The 20695-nt window shown below is 36.2% G+C and overlaps 1 protein-coding gene across 6 annotated transcripts in view; it reads left to right on the forward strand.

The window, feature by feature from the left end:
• RAPGEF6 (Rap guanine nucleotide exchange factor 6) overlaps positions 1-20695 on the forward strand; it is a 177572-nt gene that overhangs the window by 135452 nt on the left and 21425 nt on the right. For 4 of the 6 annotated variants that reach the window (XM_045794772.2, XM_045794775.2, XM_045794774.2 and 1 more), the window contains 5 exons: positions 1105-1345; positions 3350-3733; positions 11899-12110; positions 16603-16726; positions 19057-19080. In XM_045794772.2, the coding sequence (XP_045650728.1) occupies positions 1105-1345; positions 3350-3733; positions 11899-12110; positions 16603-16726; positions 19057-19080 (985 nt within the window). The remainder of the gene's footprint in view (positions 1-1104; positions 1346-3349; positions 3734-11898; positions 12111-16602; positions 16727-19056; positions 19081-20695) is intronic. The other 2 variants (XM_045794773.2, XM_045794776.2) reach the window with 1 other exon arrangement.

Below are 20695 nucleotides of genomic sequence, written 5' to 3' on the forward strand. Positions count from 1 at the left end.
ATACTGTGTGTTCATGCTGTCAGATTACTTTTACTTATATTGAATAATGTTAAAAAATTAGCCCAGGGTCTTCGTATTGAATATTGTTTTGGAAGTTTTAGCCAATGCAATGTAACAAAATAAAACAAGGTAGAATGAGGGAAGGAGATATCATTATGTACTTTTGCATATCTTGAATTAGGATTTGTCTGCTAATAGCAGAAATCACAAAGATCAAGACTGAGGTTTAACCACATGAATATCTTAAATTTTCCTGTGTTAAATAAATAGGAAAACATGTGCCACTGTATAGTAGAGTGAACATTATTATCTAGTTCAGTAAGAAAAAGCATAAAGAATATCAAAAAGTATTTTTAAAAAGAAGGAATATTAATCACTCCTTAAACTAGCGAATCTCACCAGTAGTCAAAGAAACGAAATGTAAGGTAATGACATATTTTTAGAGGGAGGAAAAGCATAGGGATTTCAAAATGAAAAAAAAATATATAATGAACAATTTGGTAAGAATGTGATTAAAATTGCTCTCTTTATACTCTAGCATTATAAAATATTACAATCTCTCTGGAGAATATTTTGGCAGTATATTTCAAAAACCTTAAAAATATGCCTACCCTCCCTCTAATTCAGCAAATCCTCTGTGAGGAAATAATCAGATTGCCTGCAAAGGTTTATCTACCAGGGAGGGGGAAAGGTGGTATTAGTCATCACAGTGTTATTATAAAAGATGTGCAGCCTAAATGTCTGTCATTAAAGGTTTGGATAATACAAAAATATAACGTACATATTAGGGAGTCCTATGCCTCTTTTAAAAATTATTTTGTCAAAGAGTATTTAATGACATCAGAATGTTTGTAATAATTAAAAAATATTGTGGTTTCCAAATGATAATGTTTATCTTTCTGTGTGTGTTTTTCTATGAACATATAGTAGTATTTTGTCACCTGAAAGGGTAGATACATTCATTTATCAATAAATTCAACAGTGATTTCTATTAACCTGAAATAGGTATATACCACTGTCCAGAGGGATCTTTTTGTTGTAAATTGCTTTTTGAAGATTTTAATTGTCTTGAAAATAACAAGGCACACTTTTGTGTTTATATAGATATTCCTGATCAAGTTATACGAGTTTTCAAAGCAGATCAACAAAGTTGCTACATTATCATCAGTAAAGACACTACAGCTAAAGAAGTTGTTTGTCATGCTGTTCATGAATTTGGTTTGACTGGTGCGTCCGACACATACTCTCTCTGTGAAGTTTCTGTTACTCCTGAGGGTGTCATAAAACAGAGAAGACTTCCGGACCAGTTCTCCAAATTAGCTGATAGAATTCAGCTCAATGGAAGGTGAATGTGCTTATTAGTGAATGTACTTATTTCTGGATTTTTTTAAATTGTGGTGTAATTAACCTACAATGGTGTATTAGTTTCAGGTGTACAACATGTTCGATAGTTCCGTGTTGCTCAGTGGTGAGCATGGAAAGTGTAGTCACCGTACAGTGTTATTACAGTATTACTGACTATATTTCCTGTGCTGTAGTTTTCATCTCCATGAGTTATTATATAACTGAAAGGTTTTATGCCCCTTAATCCCCTTTATCTAGATGTATTTTTGAAGATCGTGTGTAAATATATTAAGTATATATTAAGATATATTAAGTAGAAACATCATGCCTTAGGGTCACTGAATTTTCTCTAAAAGTAGGATTTCTCTTTTTTCAGCTTTGTCTCCATAATTATGTAAATGGAATCTCAGAGTGTTAGCACCCATAAGGACTACACGAAAGTGGGAGAAGGAAAGGGAGGACAGTTTGCTAAAATATTTTAGCCCTTCTGTTAAAACAAATTCTTAGAACCACTGGTGTAGTCCAGTCCATTTTTTAATGAGGAACCAAATGATACATATCTTTATATGTATCTGAGGATGTATGTGTTAAATTACAAATTTGTTTTTAGTATGACTAAAATGTACTTTGGGCAAAAGAAGGAGTAATTTTTACGGTTCTTTTTCTAAGTAGTTTTACTACTGTGAATATGCAAGAATGTTTTAAAATTTTTAAAAATATGCTTTGGATATTATTTGATCAACTAGAAGATTGTTTTTATAGTACACTTGTTATTAACTCTGGTGGTTTTCTCTGAGAAAAATTTTTTTAGCGAGCCTAAATTCCTATATAGAGTTTAAGATCCTTAGAAACCTTAAAATGACTACCCCTCATGGTTACCAGTAAGAGAGAATGGGTTAAATCTGCTTTGTTAGCTATACATAGTGCTTAAGAGCATAAACCTTGGAGCCAGAGCGCTCAGCAGTCTTGGTAAGTTCCAGCTCTGGCTGTGTGACCAGAGTGAGTTACTTGGTTTCTCTCTGCTTGACTTTTCTCATTAAAAAAATGGGGATGATAATAATAGAACCTACCATGTAGGAATGTTTTAAGAATGAATGAGTCAGCCCACACTATAAATGTTAGATATAATTTTATTAACTAGTGTAATGGGTCTCAACATATTTATAGTGTTCTTTGAGTCATGTGAACAGCATACACACAGAAAAAACGAGGTAGTTGCTTGATAGTCAAAAATAGATGGACACAAACTTAGGCTGCGATCAAATTGTATATTAGAAAAGAATGAACTGAAAGCCACGGATGACAAGTATGTTACCTTTTTGTCCCCAGCACCAGCCCTATACAAGATACAGCCCAGCTGTGAAACTTGTCCCTTAACTTTTAAGTGTTGTGAATTGTTGATGTAAAAAGAAGAAAATGAAGGTCTTTTTTATGGTTGCGGATCAGTGCCATTTGCTGGAATGAGGTTTTGTATTCACAAGGGAGAACTCATTAGTGCAGAGGTTTTTCTTCCTTTACCGGTTTTATTCTTCTTTGCTTCTCTTGGGAATTCAGAAATGAAGGAGAAAATGAGTGTAAGAACAACTTCTGAATAGAAGTGTAAGCAGTCTTGATTCAGATGTTCATTCTTGCTGTCCACGAACAAATACTGGTACAGTACCTGCTCTGCCTCAGCTGCCTTCATATAGGCCTCTGAGAGCTAAACCTCAAGAACGCACGCACGGCTGTTGACGCATTGTGTGAGTGGTTTCATAAAATGATTACGTTCACAGCATTATCACCATTATTTTTACTCTTTAAAGTAGTAGATGTCAAATGGTGGAGTGACAGGGTAACTTCTTTAAAGTCTTCTCATTTACAATGTTAATTTTCCATTTCAACTTTAAATGAATATTCTAATGTTTTTGGCAAAATGTTATTAACCATATAATGACATTTTGACAGCAGTCATAAAGTGTTCCTTACAAATGTGAATTCACTTATAAAAACAATTTTTTTCTTTTAGGTATTATTTAAAAAATAACATGGAAACAGAAACCTTATGTTCAGATGAAGATGCTCAAGAACTAGTTAAGGAGAGCCAACTGTCCATGCTGCAGCTCAGTACCATTGAGGTGGCCACTCAGCTGTCAATGAGGGACTTTGATTTGTTTCGTAATATTGAGCCTACTGAATACATTGATGACCTTTTTAAGTTAGATTCCAAAACAGGAAATACTCACTTGAAAGAGTTTGAGGACATTGTTAACCAGGAGACATTCTGGGTTGCCTCAGAGATTTTAACTGAATCGAATCAGCTGAAACGCATGAAGATTATTAAGCATTTTATTAAAATTGCACTTCACTGTCGAGAATGTAAGAACTTCAATTCCATGTTTGCAATAATAAGGTAAGTTTGTACAAATATTTGTGTATAGTTTATACATGAAGCTGATTTTTTTGTGTAGGTGCTAAGTGACTAGAAGAAAAGTCCAGTTAATAGGCTTTTACAGTATTTTTAGTGGGCACCTGGGAGGCTCAGTCAGTTAAGCATCTGCCTTTGGCTCAGGTCATGATCCCAGGGTCCTGGGATCGAGTCCCACATTGGGCTTGCTGCTCAGCGAGGAGTCTGCTTCTCCCTCTCCCCCTCTGCCTGCTTGTGTGTGTGCACTCTCTCTCTCTCTCTCTCTCTCTCTCTCTCTCAAATAAATAAATAAATAAAATCTTTTTAAAAAATAATAAAGTATTGTTAGATTTAATATATTTTTCATTCCGGTAATAGTGGCTTCTTCACTTTCTGTTTCTTCCATCTTTCGTTTAAACATTTGCTGAATAGGGTTGAACGGCTTCCCATTTTTCTTCCTTTGTCCCCCTTTGATGGATTATACCTTCTGTGGATATATGGCCAGCAGATGGTCTTTATCATCAGACTGCTGTACTGTGCATCTTTCCATGTCTGCCTCACTGTGATTTGGCACTGAAAAATCAGTGTGGTATCCCTGCTCCAACCTAAAATTGCTATTTTGAAACAATAACAACAACAATAATGATAATTTTAAAAAACAATAATCGCACCATTCAGTGAGCACTGATTTGTTTATCAAACACTGCATGAGGTATCAGTGGATGTGTTGTTGCTCAAGCACAGTAGGACTTAGAATTATAAAAATTCAGAAGTGTGGATGGCTATATGTCCTGGAAATCTTCCCCCCGCCCCCCAATCACTGATTGGCTAGATTGGCTAACCTAGGTAATGTATTTTCTGACCTTCCCCTAGTATAGTGCTGATCAGTAAAGGGTTTCCTCTTAAAGGAAGTCTAATTTTAAAGGTGGAGGGTAGTTGTAGTTTTGTCCATTTATAAGGCCATGTGGTTGTATATAGCAGCATAATTACTTCTTAATCCCATCTGTGTATGCCCCCCACAGAATTTAATTATGACTTATTGTATACTCACATGAGATAGAATTAGAATCTTTATAATAATAAATCTGTCATAGTAATAAACTGCTTTATGAAGGTAACCCATGGGTGTACTTGAATTAGGCGCTTTAGAAGGAGTTTTTGTTTGTGTAGTTTTTGTTTTTTGATTTTAGGAGGAGTATTGAACAGAAATTAGCATTAACCTTTAGAACAGCTGCACCTGTGTCTGAGTCCTGCCTTTCCAGTGTAGTAGCGGTGTGTCAGTAGAAAACCGAAGACCTTTTTTTTTCCCATCTATAAAATGCAGGAATCACACCACTTACTTCACAGTTTTTAACAGCTGAGTCTAAAATGAGGGAACAAAGATGTCATTGATAAACACTTGGAAGGCTAGAAATTGAAACTAAGTAGGAAGCATAAAGTTAGGGAATTTGAGAGTTACAGGCTCAGTTTTGGAGTAGTCTCGGGGGGGAAAAACCTGATTGACACCAAGAGAGATCTCTGTGTAAAAAGAGAGTGTAAAAAATAAATGGTAGAGGATTTAAGAGCCATAACTAGTGACCATTCTGAGTGTAGGGGTAAAGAGAGTCAAACCAAAGAGATAGGGGACAAATACAAGAAATAATAGATGTGATTCAAAAGAAGGTAGTAGACAGTAGCTCCAAGACTGTTATTTGATTAAAGGTTTGTTTTGTTTTTAAGAACATTTTATTATACACATTACACATATTCAGTAGTTCCTGTAAAATTAATTGCTTTGTTTTCTCATATTTTATATCAAAGTATATCAAAGAATATAAAGCACATACTAACTTTACAGCAGAGGTGACACAAGTGAATCAATCAGTTCTGCCTGGAATTAGGTAGTAATATTTTATTTATTTGAGTTATTTTTCTTAGTCTAGCTAAAGGTTTGTCAATTTTGTTAATCATTTCAAAAAACCACTTCTTAGTTTCATTAATCTTTTTTATTTTTTATTTTTCTGGCCTCTGTTTGATCCCTTTCTCCTCTGATCTTTGTTTTTTCCTAACTTTGGGCTGAGTTTCTTCTTTTGCTCATTTTTGATGTGAAAAACTGGATAATTTCTGTTGCTTAATATAGAAAATTACTACTAAAATTCTGTCTCGGAAATAGTTTTTGCAGCATCCCATAGGTTTTGATATGTTGTGTATCCACTTTCGTTTTTTGAGAGATAGTTATTACCATTTTGATCTTTTTTTTCCAACCCATTGGTTGTTCAAGGGAGTGTTGTTTAATTTTTCTCTGTTGGTAGATCTTCCCATTTTCCTCTTGTTAATTCCTAGTTTCACACCATTGTGGTCAGAAAAAATACTTGACATGATTTCAGTCTTACATTTTACCAAGACTTTTGTGGTTTATTTGTAATCTCTCCCGGAGAATGTTCCATTTATGCTTGTGAGAAGAGTGTGTATTCTGCTAATGGTGAAAGGACTGTCCTGTATGTATCTGTTAGGTCCTTTTGGTCCAACGTATGGTTCAAATCCATTTATTGATTTTCTGTCACTTTCATTGCTGAAAGTGGTGTATTGCAGTCCCCTACTGATGGGTTGTTGTCTGTTTCTCCCTTCAGATCTGTTACTGTTTGCTTAATGGTTACGTGCTGAAATGTTGGGCACACGTATATTCATGATTTTTATGTTTTCTTGATGAGTTGACCCTTTATCATTATATAATCACCTCCTTTGTCTTTTGTTACCATTTTTGGCTTAAAGTGCATTTTGTCTGATACAAATATAGCTTCCCCTGCTCTCTCCTCGTTTCTGTTTGCATCGATTATCTTTTCCATCCTTTCACTTTGAACTCATGTGTGTCCTTTAAGCTGAAGTGAGGCTTCTGTAGGCAGCATATAGTTGGGTCTTGTTTTTTTATTCATCCACCCATTCTGTGCCTTTTGATGGGAGAATTCAGTCCATTTACATTAAGAATGTTTATTGGTAAGGACTTTTATTACTGTCGTGTTACTGTTTTCTAGCTGTTTTGTAGTTCCCTTGTTTCATTTTTACTCTCTTGCTGTGTTCTTTTGTGAATTGCTGAAATGCTCTGATTCCCTTTTCTTTGTCTTTTGTGAGTCTACTATAGGTGTTTGCTTTGAGGTTACCGTGAGACTTATATGAAGCATAACTATTTCATGCTGATACCAACTTCAGTCACATGCAAAACTGTACCCTTTTACTCCCCGCCCTTTTATGTTTTTAGTGTCAGAATCTGCCTTTTTATATTGTGTATTCCTTGACAAATTATAGTAGCTGTTGTCATTTTGTTGTCCTTTAAGCTTTATTCTCTACTTAAGTGGTTAAGACACCATCATAATATACTGTTAAGAGTTATCTGAATTTGGGGCACCTGGGTGGCTCAGTCAGTTAAGTGTCTGCCCTCAGCTCAGGTCATGATCTCGGGGTCCTGGGATTGAGCCCCACATCGGGCTCCTGCTTCTCCTTCTCCCTCTGTCTGCCACTCTCCCCTGCTGTGCTCGTGCTCTGTCAAATAAATAAATAAAATCTTTTTTTTTTTTAAGTTACCTGAATTTAACTGTATTTAACTTTACCACGGTGGTGTGTATTTTTATATGTTTTCATGTTACTGTTTAACATCATTTCAGTTCAGTTCAAAGGACTCCTTACAGTGTTTCTTTAAGGTAATGGTGATAAATTCCTTCAGCTTTTGTTTTCCTGGGAAGGTTCTTCATTTCTCAGGATAACTTTTCCAGATAGAGTGTCCTCAGTTGACAATTTTTTTCTTTCAGCATTTTGAATATATCATCCCACTCTCTCCTGGCCTGTAAGTTTTCTTCCGAGAAAATCTGCTGACAGCCTAAATAGATGTTCCTTTGCGGGTTATCCTTTTTTCTTTTGCTGCCTTTAGAATTCTGTTTGTCTTTAATTTTTGACAGTTTTATTACAATGAGTCTTGGAGAAAGTTATTTCGAATTGAAATAATGGGGTAATCTGTTAGCTTCATAAGCTTGAATATCCAGATCTCTTCCCAGGCTCAGGAAGTTCTCAGCCATTTTTCTTTAAATAGGCTTTCTGCCTCCTTGCTGTCTCTTCCCCTTCTGGAATTCCAGTGATACCAATATTTGGGGGTTTTGGTGGTCCCATGGACTGTGTAGGCTTCTTTCACTCTTGTTCATTCTTTTTTTCTTTCTTTTTTTCCCCACCTCAAACTGGGTTACTTCAAAGTTCCTATCCTGTCTCTCACTGATTCTTTCTTCTCTTCCATCTACTCTGATTTTGATCCTCTAGATGACATTTTTTATTTTATTTTATTTTGCTCATTGAATTCTTCCGTTCCAAAATATCCGTATAGTCCTATTTTGTGATTTCTATATCTTTGTTCAATTTCTCATTTTGATCATGTATTATTTTCCTGTTTTCATTGAATTATCTTTCTGAATTTTCTTGTATAATCATTGAATTTCATTAAAACAGCTATTTTGAATTCTTTATCAGGTAAATTGTAGATATTGTCTTTGGGTTGGTTACTTGAGGATTATTGTGAACTTTGGTGATGTCATGGTTCCCTAATTTGCTTTTGTTTTTGTCTTTGTTTTTTTCATTTGAAGTAGCAGTCACCTCCTCCCAGTTTTTACTGGCAGTCTTTAGAGTGGGGGGTGGGATGGAAACAAACCTTTAGCAGTCTTGCTATAAAGTCTAAAGCCTTCTCAGACATTGCATGGATATACCTGTTCCATGCTTTCTCTTTTGTTTTTGGTTTTTTTTTAAGATTTTATTTATTTGACATAGACAGCGTGTGCACACAAGCAGGGGGAGCTGTTGGCAGAGGGAGGGGAGAAGCAAGGCTTCCTGCCCAACTCAGGGCTTGATCCCAGGACCCTGATCAAGACAACTGGCTGAGCCACCCAAGTGCCCCTCCCTCTTGTGAGAGAATTTTAAAGTTTATCTTTGTATCCTCTAATATACCCTGTCATCTGCTGATGGCTTCTCTTCTGTTTTCCTGAAGGTGGTGCTGCAGTTCAAGTTTGTGGCTTCTCCTTTGCCCCCAGGCTCTAGCCTGTTTTCTGTGCTCCTTCTTTAACCAGAGCTTGTTCTCAGGACCTTGGACAGGGAGCCAGCAGCAGCTTGGAAGACGGATGTGGGGGTGTGAGTTGGGTGCATGGGGCAGTGCAGGTGCCAGTGGGTCATTTGGGGGCATCTGCAGGGGAAAAGTGAGATGTTCTCTGTGGCTCCTGGGCTGACTCCTGTTGGAGTTCAGAAGCAGTCAGCAGGACCTGTGTTCCTTTAATGTCCTTCAGGAATCTTACACACCACTCTCCAGTTCTGCTCCCTCACCCCTGTCATGGAGCTCCCACTGTAATGGATGTTTTGGATCTGAATGATACAAGAGTGAAGTTAGTGTCTTTAATAGCATCCTACACAATTAGGGAAACCAGGCATGTACTTACCAGTTCTCCCTCTCCCCTGTGGGAGAAATCACCAGCTGTTTAGTTTAGCTTTCAGCTGTGCTGCCTTTGGGGAGGGGGTGATGCCAGCAAAATCAGACTATTCTTTTAACCTAGTTAGGTGCATCCAAACTCTATTTTGTTGTTGTTGTTGTTGTTGTTTTTGTTTTGTTTTCCTCTAGCCCACTGCTGGAACTTTTCTTCTGGAAACCTGGACTTCTACAAATGCTCTCATTTCTTTAGGTGACTAAGTCCTTGTTCTGCAGGCATTCCCAGATCACAGTCAATAGGGTCAAGAACCACTTCACAGTCCCCTGTAGGTTCCAGAACCAGTACCAAAGTCTGTCTGCCTGTTACCCAATATACTTAGAGGCAAGGCTTTTTTTTTTTCTACGTCCCTTGGCGTATGGTGCTGGGTCCCACAGCTTCCACAGAGGCACTGTTTTTCATGTATAGATGTCAGATTTTTATTGTTGGGGTAGGGAGATAAAACAAGAGATGTCTTAGGCTGCCATGATGCTAAACATCACTCTAATCAAATCTTGAAGGTTGTTATCCAGTCATTTCATGAAGAAGGTCTTGTGGAAATTCTATTTGCTGTATATATTCAAATTGTCTATTTTTGTCTTGGAACTTCAGTGGCACTTTAGCTTTAAAATTCTTGTCTCATGGGTTATTTCTTGGTAACTCCCTAGACATTGGCTCCATAACTAGCATTTTATGTAGCTGTTCAAGTTTCTGAGATTATTCCCCGTACTCTGTCTTTGTCTCTGAAGTCATTTACCTTTACATCTGTGTTTCTACATCTTTCAGTTCTGTATCCGGGTCTCTAGAACTGTGGTACCTATTCACTCTGTAGATTCATTTGTTTCTATAGTTTTCTCGAGTTCTACCTTTAAATAGTTTTTCAGTTCTATTATTTTTTTTCTTTCTTTGAAGATACGAGTTACTGAACATTTTTTATCTCCTTTGTCTTCCATATCCATTATTTTCTTTCTAATCCTTTTCAGCTCTGTCCATTTCCGTTGACTGCTTTTGTTCCTCCTTTCCTCAGCATCACTTGCACCAGGTTGTAGCAGTGTCTGTCTGTCTTTTTTTTTTCTTTTGTGTGTTCCGGGGTGGCCTTCATTTCTGTCTTGCTTTTATATTCCATTTCTTTTCTGAACTTCACTAGTTAACTTCTTTTTATCAGCTTCTCCTACTGTATTTTCTTAAGCTCTTTATATCACTCCATTAAGCTCTTTATTTTACTAATTCATTTGAAATCATGACTAAGTCATTGATGAGTCCCAGTTTTTATTTGATTGGTGGCAACATTTTTCTTTGTGTTCTTTGTTTTTCCTTGTACCAGCTTATTATAGATTCTGTGTTTATTTTTTTCTTTTTGAATGACATGAGTTTTCCTGTACCAGGTATTTGCAGGAGGCTTATGTGGAAGAGGATCTGGGGCATAATTCCAGGCTAGCAGGAATCGAGCTTGGATGTGAATTGTTTACCCTTTCTTTCTTGCCACCACATGGAGATTGGCAGCTTTAGTGCTGCTTACCACTCAGAGTTTCTACCTTCTATCCAGTCTCACTGTTAAGCTTCTCATCAAGATATCGTATCATTCTTTGCACTTTCTCTGGCACTCCCTGGTCCAGCCCCGCCTAATTCTATCAGCCTGTGGATTCTGTTGTATTGTTTCAAATGGGGGGTTGGTGTTCTTGCCTTCAGTGTGAGTTACCTGCTTTGGAGAAGTTGAGATCTTCAGCATTTCTTTTCCAGCATTTACCATTCTATTTGACCTTGACTATTTTGGGGCAACCTTTTAATGTGTTTAGGATTTACAGGTATCTCTTAATTGAAGTAGAGATGAAATTTGCATTTCTGTTACTCATACAATCATTTCTGATGATTACTGAGAGGAAAGGGAACAAAGATACCTTGACTTCACACCTTAAAATCAGAAGTCAAGAGAACAATTTAAGTACAGTGATGTCCCAAAAAGTCAGGTGGCTAAGTATAAAAGAGGGACTAACTGGTGAGAAAATTGAGGCATTATATATGCACTCTTCATTTGGCAGCCTACCTGGGGGGTGGTAGTATAAAAAAGGGGTAGGAAGGAGCTGCAGCCTAATGGGCATGCATATTTTTCAAGCTCGGGCTATCTGAGTTTAAAATCCTGTAGAAAGAAGACATTGGATATATGGAGGCCTTGGAGGAACAGGATTAGAACTTAGAGAAAGGGAAGTATTTGAATCAGGGATGTGAGAGAACAAAATCTCAGGAAAGGAAGGCTGCCTCAGCCCTAGAATTTTCCTCAATTATTATAGCATTTGTGTTCAACGTTACTTAAAACTCTTTCAAATAGATAATGTCTCCATAAAGTTATTTCTAAGTAAAACAAACAAAAACATTGTGATATTTGAAGGTTTTTTTTTTTTTTTACGTTAAATGTCTCTTTTATGGAAATACTTTGTTTCATACATGCAAGCTGTAAAATAAAGGCTACAGGTACACAACCATAGGCAAGTAGTGTATATATAGTTCCTCTGAAAGAGGTTTTCCTTATTGTCACATCAAAGAGTCCCTTTTATTTTTTTTTCATGATTCTACTCTGTTCAACACATTAAAAATATGTCCCTACTTATTTTAGTTTTATTAGAGAAACTTGGTGTATACGCTTTACTGCCCTGAGTCTTCTTTCTCCTCCAAGTCCCTTATTAATGTTTTTATTCTCATCTTTGGCAGTGGCTTGAACCTGGCATCTGTAGCACGACTCAGAGGAACTTGGGAGAAATTACCAAGCAAGTATGAGAAACACCTCCAAGATCTACAAGACCTTTTTGATCCATCTAGAAACATGGCAAAATATAGAAATATTCTTAGTAGTCAGAGCATGCAGCCTCCAATTATTCCTCTCTTCCCTGTTGTCAAGAAAGATATGACATTTCTGCATGAAGGTATTTAAAAGTTATTTGAAAATTAGTATGTTTATTATATTTAATATATTTTTCAGCCTTTTATGTCACTAAAGCTTTAACCTAATTATAAATGTAGCAGCTTTTGTAAGTCAAAACCCACATATTGACGAAAACAAACTTAGGTGGTTTACCCTGTGTATTCAAACATAAATTTCACTTAAACCCAGATCAGACTGTTTGATCGTATTTGTTATTTTGTTTAGTAATATTTTTCCTTCCAACTTTTTTTTTAAATGAATTACTCAACAGGCAATACAGAAAAGTGCCCAAAACCAGTGAACAGCTAAATGAATTATGACAAAGCAAACACCCATGTAACCAACATGCTGGCTGAAACCAAAATGCCCCTTTCTAATTACCACCCTCGTTCTCTTCCTCAAAAGTAATGACTGCCCTGACTCCTAATACTGGGGTTTAGTTTTATCTGTTGTTGAACTTTATATAAATGGAATTACAGAGTATATTTATGTTTTGGTTTGGTTTTGGTTTCTGGCTTATACGGTCAACATTAGATTTGTGAGATTTTTTCTATGTTTTTGACTGTAGCTGTACTTGACTTTCAAAACTAGTGTTCCGTTACCTGAATGCCGTACAGTGGATTTTTCCCTTCTCCTGATAAGCATTTAATAGTTTTCCACTGTTCACCTATTATGAATAATGCTGCCTTGAATATTCATATCATTCAAGGTGGCATTTATGGATCTGATACTCATATAGTCAACTTTAGAAAAGAGTTGGCATTAGGTACTAAACTGCAACCCTGGCAGTGCTATCAGAGTTGTTGTTGTTCCTCATCAACCCCTGGTAAATTCAGTCTTATTTTTACCCATTTTAGTAGTGGTGTGGTTTAATTTGCATTTCCCTAAATACTAATGAGATTAAGCACCCTTTTATATATTTATGTGGGGGTTTTTTGGTCAATTATCAGTTCAGGTTTCTTATGTATTCTTTTTATCAGGTTGTCTCTTTTGTTTAATATATTTTTAAGTATTTCTTATAAATCCTGGGTATAATATGACTTATCTTTGAGTCTCTTAGGGTTATCTTTTGATGAACAGCACATTCTTAGTTTTAAAAGCCTAACTTAGTGATCTTTTACCATGTTTTTATCTACAATCTTCCTGAGTTAATTTTCGTGTATGGTATTTGTTCAAGTAAAGTAACTTGCTAACTATATACTATTTTACTGTTTTTCTCATGTTACACTAGACATTATAATATATATATTTAATTAGTTGATAGTGGGTTAATCAGTACTTTTCTGTGTATCAGGCAATACAAGGAACTTAGATTACTTAAATTCCATTTACCCACATCCCAGTTCATATGCAGTTGTTGTCATGCCTTGAACTCCCACATGATACTATCATTTAGTAAAGTCAGTATTTATATGTTATTGTTACTGTTTTTATTCCTTTCTGCATTTCAACGCTTCCGTGTGATAGATATTTTTTCTTGCTATAGAACACTATTATTTAAGTACAAATCTGCTGATAAAATATCTTAATTTCATTTATCAGAAAATGTCTTTACTTCATTTTTAAGGCATAATTTTGGTTGGCACTTGTCTTCTTTGAACATTTTAAGAGACCATCCCATCATGTCCTGGCTTTCCTTGTTGATATTGAGACATCAGTTGTCATTCTTATTTGCTGTGCCTGTGACTATATTTTGCCCTTTTTCCAATAGCTGCCTTATAATTTTCTCTTTGTCTCTTTTTTCCTCTAGTTTGGTTATGATGTAACTAGGTGTGGCATTTTGGATTTTGTTTGTTTTAGTTCTGATTTGTTTGTAAGATGTTTTGAAAGCTGCGTTTTGATATTTTTCATGAGTTCTGAAAACTCTCATTTTGTCTTCAAATTTTTTACCTTTCCTCTTCTAAGGAAGAGGGATTTTTATTTCACCTTTGTTAGACCTGATGACTTTCTTCTGTTGTCTCACCCTCTTTATCTGTTTCTCATCTTTTTGTCTTACCATGCTTCATTCTGGATATTTTCTTCCAATTTATCAGTTCTTTTTTCAACTATGTGTAATTTACTATTAAATATATCAGTGAGGTCCTGCTTCTAGTTCTTGTGTTATGTGAGGTTTTTTTTTTTTTTCTTTTGGTCAGGTTTATAATTTACATTTTTTTATCTTTATTATGTTCTCTGCCAAAGTTCTCAGTGTTGTTTTCTGTATCTTTGCACATATTGAACTTGGTTATTTTAAAGTCTGTATCTAATATCTCCATCTTATGTGGGTCCCTTTCTGTTGTCTTTTTCTCCTCCTGCATTAAATTCTTGTTGTCTCTTCTCCTGATAGCCTTGGTTATTTTTGATCAAATGTATGTTGTGTATAAAAAGTTACAGAAATAATCTGAGATTTCGGATGATGTCACATTCCTCCAGAGAAATAAAAGTTTGCTTTCGCCAGACAGCTAGGTGTGCTAGCAATCCAAAATCACTTTAATCCATTTTCACATTTTGAGATAATTTAACACTGAATTTATATCCTAGTCACACTTAGTTCTTCCTTAATTCCAGGATAGCCCTTCAGGATCCCAACCCAAAGAAGTTGTTTTCTTCTAACCTCATAAGTTGGGATGGTACTCCTTAGTTTTTTTAAGCTCATCATCCACCTTTTCTGAACCAGTAGATGCCCCTAGGATCAAGCACTGTGACATAGTAAACCTTCCCCACATCGTCATTCCTCTTCAGAATCTTCACTGTCTGGGGCGCCTGGGTGGCTCAGTCGTTAAGCGTCTGCCTTCCGCTCAGAGCGTGATCCCAGCGTTCTGGGATCGAGCCCCACATCAGGCTCTTCTGCTGGGAGCCTGCTTCTTCCTCTCCCACTCCCCCTGCTTGTGTTCTCTTTCTCGCTGTCTGTCTCTCTCTCTGTGAAATAAATAAATAAAATCTTAAAAAAAAAAAAAAAAAAGAATCTTCACTGCCTCAATAGCTTTTTGATACTTTAAAATATTTGCTTTTTCTGTTTTTGCTCAAATTTTCTAATTATTCTCAGCAGAAGGGTTGTTCTACCTACCTAATCCTACTGGCTGTCTCACATCACTCCTTTTCGTAAACACACACTGTGATAGACTTCAAATACGTTTTTCTGACTTGCTCCCTCAAAACATGTTTATGTGACTTGAAAAGTATTTTTGGTGATTATTTTGCTTCCACCGCACATGTTGACGCTCTGAACAACTCCTGTGTTCAATGTATAGGTTCTGTTTACTGTGAGGAGTTAGAACATGCTGTGTTTCAGACCCATTAGGTTCTCAAACTTGTCTTTGGGACTTGGGAGTTCCACTGAGGCATCTCAGGGGCTACCACGGTAGATAAATGTGGTCACACTAACTATTCAAGACAGGCATGAAAAAGAAGCACTACTATTGCCTTTTGAACATACATTTTTTTGCCTTGTCTGAACTTTGTAAGCCATCAGATGAGCTAAGTTTGGTCTCATACTTACTCTCTTCAAGAAAAGTAGACCATTTTGAAAGTTATGTGAATTTTTCCTCAGAGCCCACTTACCAGAATAGAAAAAAAATTATGGACCTTTTAAGCAAGCAAATTTGTGTCAGTTGATGAAAGTAAGAATTGTAAATTCAGATTTTGGAAAAAGAAGGTGAATGGCAGACTAGAAAGTATTTCCTCTGTGAGCCAGCCACCTCTTAATTTTAACTAATAATTGTGATTTGGGAAAACGTACCTACTCTTCCTTAATCCCCCACTAGAACCCTCCCTTTTTTAAAGAACAGTCAGAAGTTTTCAGGGGATATCTTCCACTTGTTTAATGTTGACAACTCATTTAACAATTTCTGAAAGTGTTTTAAATCAAAGAAAACTTCTTGGATTAATTAAGCCCATAGGTCGCTCTTTGTGACCCCTGGCTAAAACCTAAGTTTTCGAGTGCTATACCCTGCAGCCTAAAAGAGCAGATGCAGGTACCTACCTGCCTGAGAGTGAGCTGAGCATCTGGAGAGTAAGATTTAAGGAGGTGCACATTTTACAGGTGTGCCTGTTACACCACCATGAAATTGGTTTCAGAAGCTATGTAGCTTATCACCTTCCAGTATTCACAATTACTGCTCCCATAGGAATAGAATTCCTTCCAATAGCTCATTACCTGGGAGCAGAGTTGAATCATATATATCACTTCTTAAAAATAGAAGTGGTGGGGCACCTCGGTGGCTCAGTGGGTTGATGGTCCGACTCTTGATTTCGGCTCAGGTCATGATCTTAAGATTGTGGGATCCAGCCCTGTGTCAGGCCTCGTGGAGCCTGCTTGAGATTCTCTCTCTCCCTATGTCCCTCCCACCGCCCCCCTTCTCTAAAAAAAAAACAAAACAAAATAAAAAACAAGGAAACAGAAGTGGCAGTTTGATAAAGGAGGTTCTGATCTCTGCTCCCAAGAAAAACTTGACTTCTGCTACCTTTATATAGGTATAAATTTTGAGAACCAAAGAACTGCTTCTATTCCATAGGAAATGACTCCAAAGTAGATGGATTAGTGAATTTTGAGAAGCTAAGAATGATTGCCAAGGAAATCCGGCAAGTTGTTCGAATGACTTCTGCTAACATGGACCCAGCTATGATGTTTCGACAGAGGTATGGCATTGAAGTGTGTAAAAGTGTTAGCGTGGCATCAAGTGATACAGCAATAGTATTTATCATTTATTAACCGTCTCCCATTTCTTATACACTGTATGACATGCTTTACACAGGTCAGTTACAAGTAATCATTTGTCATGGTACCCCTTAAAGGTAGGTGGTATGGAGTTTCCTTTTACATTTGAAAAAACCGATGCTCAGAGCAGTTAGGTAACTTGCCCAGTATTGTGTATTTTGCTGAGATTTGAACCCTGGTTCTGTATTACTTTTTTGATGTGGATAATTCTGTATTGTTATTGTTATGTTAAATAACTAATATTAAAAAATTGCTGACCCTTGCTGAAGTAATCACAGAGGACGAATGCTTTTATCTGGTTTTCAACCTAATTTGTAAAGTATTAGTCTGCACATGTCTTTTATTTTTATTGAATATTTTTAAGTTCTATTTCTGTTTAAGTCATACTTTATTCTTTTAAAATATATTTTCCTCAAGCCATAGTACTACTGTTTATTTGTACGTAAGTACTTTAACAGAATTTAGAAAGTGCAAATTTAAGCATGTTCCATCATTAATAGAAATGGAAGATGTTATTTGTATTCCATATTCACTTCTAAGGATACTTTTTAAAATTCATTTTTAATATAATGACAAAGTCTTTCTCAGACTACATAAAACTTAAAATATTGTCAAGCTGTTCTCAGTAATTTTTATGATTTGCAGCATAGATACTGGGGTTTTAATCTAGGGACTCATTTTCTTCCGGGCCTGTGTATATAGCTTCAGTACATAAGACTTTTCAAAATGAAGTATCAACAAAGGCAGGCACAGTTCCTTTGGCTTAAAAAAAATACGGTCTATGAAGAAAACAAAAAACACTTGTTTATTTAAAAATCAGAGGTGAAGTTTTTGTAACCAAAGGATCAGTGTGTGTCAGGGTAGGTTTTCTGTTTTGTCTTATTTAAATTACTGTTGAGGGAGGAGTCTTTGTTTTTGTAAGGAGTTGATCCAACGGTTGCTCTAGTGTAGAGATCTTCAGAGTATGGACGAAGGGTTGTGTCAGCTGTCCTCTGCTGTAGCCATCCCACTCTGCCTTTAAGAATCACTACAGGTAATGAGACATGTTGTTGCTCACCAGTTTGGAGCAGAAAACAGTAAGAACCAGGGACCAAAGCAAACCTGGAGGAGGGTTTGTTGTTTGTTTGTTTAAGTTTTTGCTTTTGTTGCATGTTTCTGTCCAGTGGCCCCACCACTCCCTCTTGTCTTATGTGGACCTCCATTTATATGTTAGCAGCCTTGTTCCTGAAGACATAATGAATTTGTGCCCCTACCAGACCAATAAATAATGAGTACCAGCTGTGCTTCAAAAAAGAGCAAAGGAGGAAGTTAGTAAACTTGGCTGCTTTCTGTGGAATGGCCTGGGTTAAATAGAATATAACGTAGGGGAAAAGGAAACATTTATAATTAAATTGGACAAATAGAAATGGACTGAATTTTCCTGAATCCGTTTTCTTTGTCAGCCGGTACTGAAATGTACTCTTTCTTTAAGCAAGTAATTGTCCATTTTGTGGTGCATATTATTTAGTGTGGACAAAGTAACCTCTTTTATTCTAACAGTAATCAATTCGCTGACTGAAAAACAAAGTCTTGGGCCACCTCCAGCTGGAGCTTAGTGGGTGCAGGCCTGGCACACTGAGGCCGGCGGGGAGCAAAAATAAATAAAAATAAGCAGAATCTTTATTCGGTCTAATTGGAGTATAAGGATATATAGTATCTTATTCTGATGGTATATTTTTACTTAAATTTTAAGTCGATTTGCTGATCAACATTTCCAGTAAAGTATGTTGTCAGAGAAATTTCTGCCCTTAGAAATGACATAAATCTTTATGTTCCTTGTAATTTCATCCTGTGACTTAAATGAGTGGCCCAAAAATACTTACAAAAAATTATGCAAAAATTCTCTTCCTTAACTTAAGATTTCCTTCCCTAAAAACTTGAAATTCATAATTTATACTAAGTACGTGTTTTTTTCTTAAGTTCCTTATTAACATAAGCCTATGATATGGATTCGATATTAGTAATACAATTAGCCTGTATAAAAGCATATTGTAAAGAATATTGTGGGTTTGTTGGCCTTCGGTACATACCATGATTCATTTTACCCCTCTGCATTCCATTAAAGTCATTTTACTGTTAACTACCATTTTTTCTTGGTAAAATTTTTCTGTTCTATTCTGTCTCCATAGTTTCTCTGACTCTCAACTGTTGTCTTTTTTCTGTGCTTTCCTATTCAAACCCATGCTTCAATGTTTGTGGCTCTTGCTTACAGGAAGAAGAGGTGGCGGAGTCTGGGGTAAGTGTAGAGATGAATGCAACTGAAATGAAGATTGTACGACTCTTAACATATACTGCATCCTGTTCATTAATGCACGCACATAAAATAGCATGCGTTCTATTAACCCTGTCAACCTACATTCCTGACAAATGCCTTTTGCTAACAAGGTGAAAGTAGTGATAGAACTAGCTTTTTTTCCCCCTTTACTTTGCCATTATTGATCTCCCATAAGTCCCTCAGATTTTAATTTAGCAGGGTCAGTTAAATGATGATGATGATAGCAAATCTTTGGTGTGTGCTTGCTATGTGCCATATATTATCCTAAGCACTTTAAATGAATTACTGAGTTCTCCATCCACCCCGTGAGATAAATACTGTTATTCCTATGGTGCAGACAGGGAAGATGGATTATAGTGGATCAAGACCCAGGTAGTTTGATTCCAGAGCTCATGCCATTTTCTTATTCTCAAATGCCATATTTTGGGGTGCCTGGCTGGTTCAGTCGGTAGAGCATGTGACTCTTGATCTCACGGTCATGAGTTCAAGCCCCATGTTGGATGTGGAGCCTACTTTTAAAAAACAGTTTCTTCAAATGCCATATTTATTTAAAAAAATATGTAATAATATAAAAATGGATGAAGTTTGTTTATAAAGGTTATGTTTCCATTAGTTCTCCAGAAAGAGGCAGCCCTTATCCAAACTATACTATAAAATTCAGTTAGTAAATAATTGAAATAGAAAATTATTTTAATTTGTGAGATCCACTTAATACCATGAGACATAATGCAACATTGATAGAAATTTATTTTTAATTTCTACCATTTTTAATAAGAGACTCCCTTATCTCTGTTAAAACTGTAATACAATCAGGGGTGCCTAGCCAGCCCAGTCTATGGAACATGCAGTTCTTGATCTTGGAGTCGTGAGCTCAAGCCCAAGTTGGGGGTAGAGTTGACTTGGGGGGAAAAAAAAAGAACTAATACAATCAGAAACTGCCACCTTTTGTTGTTCAGGTATGTTCAGATCTCTGCTTTTACGTAGATACCTATTTAGAATCATTGAGTGTTTAGGACCTTATAAATCATCTGTGTAGCCCTTTCATTTTTAGATGAAGAAAGAAATGGTTTTTGTGAATGAAGGATTTTGTTATTTTAAGACTATAATGAATAATGAAGTTAGATGCTCTTATTACATGACAGGATTTTTTGTGAGCCACTTAACTTGAACTTGAGTCTTGTCTTATTTGTGATCTTGTTTTCTGTTGAAGTTTGGTGAACTTGAATTTCCTTCTACATTCTTCCTTCTCTTTGTGTTTCTCGTGTGTTTTCTTCTGTATTCCACATTTATGTCTTGGTCTTTTCTGGTTCTTCTCACTGAAAATAGAAATTGATTCCTGGCGTTAGTATTATGAGGAAGAATACTTGGTCAGTACATCCTTGTGGGAATTTGGGATGTTGAATGACTTAAGTAACATAGTCATTGTTCAGTTTTAGGGTTGCATTGTATGGTGCTTTCTCAGATGCTGGGTATTTTTATTCTTACATCATGGTGGTTTCTGTTTTGGAAGTAGTTTAGAAGACGTTTTATTGTCCTTTATTACAATGTTTTTAGTTATTAGAATTTTGTGTGTATC

The sequence above is a fragment of the Ursus americanus genome, chromosome 5 (genome assembly GCF_024610735.1).
Source record: "Ursus americanus isolate L20-20 chromosome 5, mUrsAme1.1.p, whole genome shotgun sequence".
Classification (NCBI taxonomy): Eukaryota; Metazoa; Chordata; class Mammalia; order Carnivora; family Ursidae; genus Ursus; species Ursus americanus.